This window comes from Rhincodon typus, chromosome 3 (assembly GCF_021869965.1).
Source record: "Rhincodon typus isolate 14 chromosome 3, sRhiTyp1.1, whole genome shotgun sequence".
In the NCBI taxonomy this organism is placed as follows: Eukaryota; Metazoa; Chordata; class Chondrichthyes; order Orectolobiformes; family Rhincodontidae; genus Rhincodon; species Rhincodon typus.
Genome location: NC_063334.1, coordinates 51,765,952 through 51,769,863, shown reverse-complemented (window position 1 = coordinate 51,769,863; position 3,912 = coordinate 51,765,952). Strand labels below are relative to the sequence as shown.

At 39.1% G+C, this 3,912-nt stretch overlaps 1 protein-coding gene across 6 annotated transcripts in view; it reads right to left on the bottom strand.

Moving 5' to 3' along the window:
• Positions 1 to 3,912, bottom strand: part of hsd17b3 (hydroxysteroid (17-beta) dehydrogenase 3) — a 63,436-nt gene that overhangs the window by 11,789 nt on the left and 47,735 nt on the right. For 3 of the 6 annotated variants that reach the window (XM_020511239.2, XM_048595431.1, XM_048595428.1), the window contains exon 8: positions 2,345 to 2,426. The exons of the other annotated variants lie outside the window; for them this stretch is intronic. In XM_020511239.2, coding sequence (XP_020366828.1) covers positions 2,345 to 2,426 — 82 coding nt within the window. The remainder of the gene's footprint in view (positions 1 to 2,344; positions 2,427 to 3,912) is intronic. 6 annotated transcript variants of the gene reach the window in all.

The following is a 3,912-nucleotide window of genomic DNA, read 5'->3' as shown; positions in this document are numbered from 1 at the left end:
CACACACACACACACACACACACACACACACACACACACAGTGGAAATTGAGGTGTTGTAAAGGAGACCTGATAGTGTGCAGCAAATGCAGAATATAACCACATAAGAACTGAGAGCAGGAGTGGACAATTCAACTGCTCGAGCGTGTTTCACCATGTGATATGATCATGGCTGATTTCATCTCGGCATCAATTCCACTTACCTGTCCATTCTCTATAACTGTTCAACCCATAAGTTTTTTAAAATCTGCATCCTCCTCAGATTTATGTAATGCTCCAGCATCCACCGCACTCTGGGACAGTGAATTCCACAGATTCACGACCACTTAAGAAACGTAATTTCTCCTCACCTCTGTTTGAAATCTGCTGCCCGTTATCCTAAAACTATGACCGCTTATTCTAAATTGCCCACATGAGGAAACATCCTCTCTCCATCTACTTTGTCAATCCCCTTTAGCATCTTATATACCACAATTAGATCTCGTCTCATTCTTCTAAACTCCAGACAGTATAGGCCTAAACTGCTCAGTCTCCCCTCATAAGACACACCTGTCATCTCTGGAATCAATCCAGTGAATCTCCTATAAACTGCCTCCAATACAATTACCATCTCTCTGCAGGTAAGGGGACCAAAATTGTACTCAATACTCCAGGTTTGATCTCACAAATGCCTTGCAGAATTTTAGCAACACTACTCTACTTTGATCATCTATTTCTTTAGCAATAATTGCCAAAATTCTATTTGCTTTCCTTATTACCTGCTGTACCTGCATACTAGTAATTCATGCACAGGACGCCCAGATCCCTCTGCACCAAAGCACACTGCAGTTTCTCTCCATTAAGGTAATAAGTTGCCTTTCTAGTCCTCTGAACAAAATGGATAACCTCACACTTATGCCCTTTAAACTTAATCTACCAAATTTGGGCCTATTCATTTAACCTATCCATATCCAACTGCAAATTTCTGATTTCTTCATTGCAACTTACTTTTCCACCTATTATAGTATCACCTGAAAATTTGGCTATAGTACCTTATATCCCACATCCAAGTGATTGTAAATAGTTAGTGGCTAAGCACCAAACCTTGCAGCACCTCACTAGTTACATCTTGCAAACCAGAAAAAGGCCCATTTTGCCTTCTGGAAGTCCAGATATACTACATCTACAGGATCCCCATTATTCATATTGCTTGCTACATCTTCAAATAATCCTAGCAAATTTGACAAACGTTTTGTCCTTCATGCTGACTCTGATGTATTGTAATTTGACTTTCCGAAATGTCCTGTTATTACTTACTCAAAAAGACTGACAAGATTGGGCCTGTACTCTTTCAAGTTTTAGAAGAATGAATGATTATATAATTGAAACTTAAATTCTTAAATAGAACAACAGGTTTAAAGAACCGCAATGAAGAGGAATTTCTTGACTCCGAAGGGTGGTGAAGCTTTAGAATTCTCTGTCTGAGAGGCATGTGGAAGTTCAATCATTGAGCACAGTCAAGACAGAATTGATATATTTCTGGAAAATAATGACATTGGGGAAAATGGAGATAACGTTGGCAAGTGCCATTGAGCTTGATGATAAACCATGATCTAATAGAAGGGTCAAGTAGATCTAGTGGGCTGAATGGCTTATTCCCATGTACCTAAGAGCTTATGGGATATATTGCTACCTGGTCTGATGAGTGCTGACTCGACTGCATGCTTTCAAGACAGATCCAAATTGTAGTTAAGACATATCAGAATTTGTATGATTAACAGGGAATTTGTTCCTCTAATCTCCTTTAATAGTTTCAAATGCCTAAGAGGGTCAGAGTGTAATTATATGAAGCTTTTGTTCCCTATGGACCTGGATTTTTTTTGCCTTTCACAGGAAACTACAAGAGTGCTGAGCTGGGTCTGAGGAAGGATTAACAAGTTGTTCTGTCTAATAGCGTTTAATTTATTCAATTTCCATAAATAGGGCATCCAAAATATTGAAAGTCAAAATGGTAAGACTTATGACAAAGAACAACAGATTTTCTTTTTAAAACCTGAAACAAGTGATCAATGTGATGAATTCTGGTAATACTTCCTGTATATTTTTCTAATCAATAAAGCCAGAAATCGTATTTTTGTGTCACAAATTGCTGCAGACCCACTTCTGTTCTGCTATTGTAACTTCACAGGACGTGCATAAGAAATCCCTTTTACGTGCATTACGGAGGTTTCTAATGCAGTGAAGTTATAGTGATTATACTATTTAGTCAATTGCAAACAACAGTACAAGATAAAAATGTTCTGAAGGGAAATTTTGCCACTGGGTTTTTTTTTTAAATAAAAGCTCATTTATCTGAAATAATGCACCTTAGTAGAAGAGTACAAGCCAAAGAATGGACATGGAGCATTAGCCGCACCAGATGAAATGTTCAGGATCAGGCCCTTTTGTCTGAAAGGACAATATTGTTAATGGTCAAAACATATTCAGCAATACCCTTCATTACTTTCCAAACAGGAAAAAAAGGACTAGATTAGATGCAGAATATTTAATTATTTGCTTTATGCATTTTTCTCTTCAGGCACCTTACCCCAAGATGGCAGCGGAGCAGCACAGCACAGCAGGCTCCTGCTCACGCGTGGTCTGCTCTGTCCACTTTTACTTTTATTTCGTTCACTACTTAGTCTTAGTCTAATCTACTTACGTTATGTGACGTGCAAGTTCACGGCAAAGAGGTCCCCAACATCAAATGGTAGTCATCCCTAGCAGCGGCGAGAGCGGGAGCAGGCAGCCCGAGGCTGGCGGCAAGAGTGGGAGCAGGCAGCCCGAGGCTGGCGGCGAGAGCGGGAGTGAGTGAGTGCAAAGTCAAACCCTTGTGAGGATTGCGAGCCCAACCTGGCCAGGTGCTTACGGACTGTGATGTTAAACTATTAACTGTGTTTTTGTTTTTCTATGCTTTAGTAAGAAGGACTGTAATGTTTAACTTTTCAGCTTGCTTTCTTTGTTTGTCTGCTTTGTACTAAGATTCTGTGCCTAGGTACATTTGTACCTAAGATGGCACCATAACTGGCAGCTTGAAAACTTTTCACTGCAAGTCACACTACATGTGACAATAAAAGCTAATTCATAATTCATTGAGAATTCCCTGCCTACACCAGTCCCACTGCCATTCCAGTTCTTTCTCCAAAATATAAAATTATGTTAAAAAAAGCAAAGTTAAATGCACTCTGAATGCATGCAGTAATTGAAACAAGGTAGGTGAATTGATAGTGTCAGTAGAAGTAAAGGGTATGTTTTAATTGTCATTACAGATGTGGCTACAGGGTGACCAAGACCAGAAACTAAATGTTAAAGGTTATTCAACATTCAGAAAGAACAGGCAAAAAGTAAAAGGGGGTGGAGTAATGCAGATAATATGGGACATGATTAGTGCATTGCGGAGAAGATCTCTGACTGGAATGATGGGATGTAGCATCTGTATATTCTTGGTAATGTAGGGGAAGGTATAAATTAGAAAATCCGAGCTACATGCAGCTAGGGGAATATAGTCATAATGTTTGTCTTCAGTTTACAAATAGACTGGGTAAACCAACTGAGCACCAACATTGTTGAGGTGGTTTTGCTAGAGCAGTACGTTGAGGAACCAAATAGGCAATAGATGATTTTAGTTCTAATATTATCCCATATTATGCAATGAGAAGGGGCTACTTATTGATCTTGAAAAGTATATTTAGGGAAAACTGAATAAGTACAATAAATTTTTTATTAAGTGTGAAAAAGATGCAGTTAAATCAGAAACTATAGTCTCAAATTCAGAAAAAGGGCAGTTAGGAAAATTAAATCAGAGATAGTAGGAACTGCAGATGCTGGAGAATCCGAGACAACAAGGTGCAGAGCTGGATGAACACAGCAGGCCAAGCAGCATCATAGGAGCAGA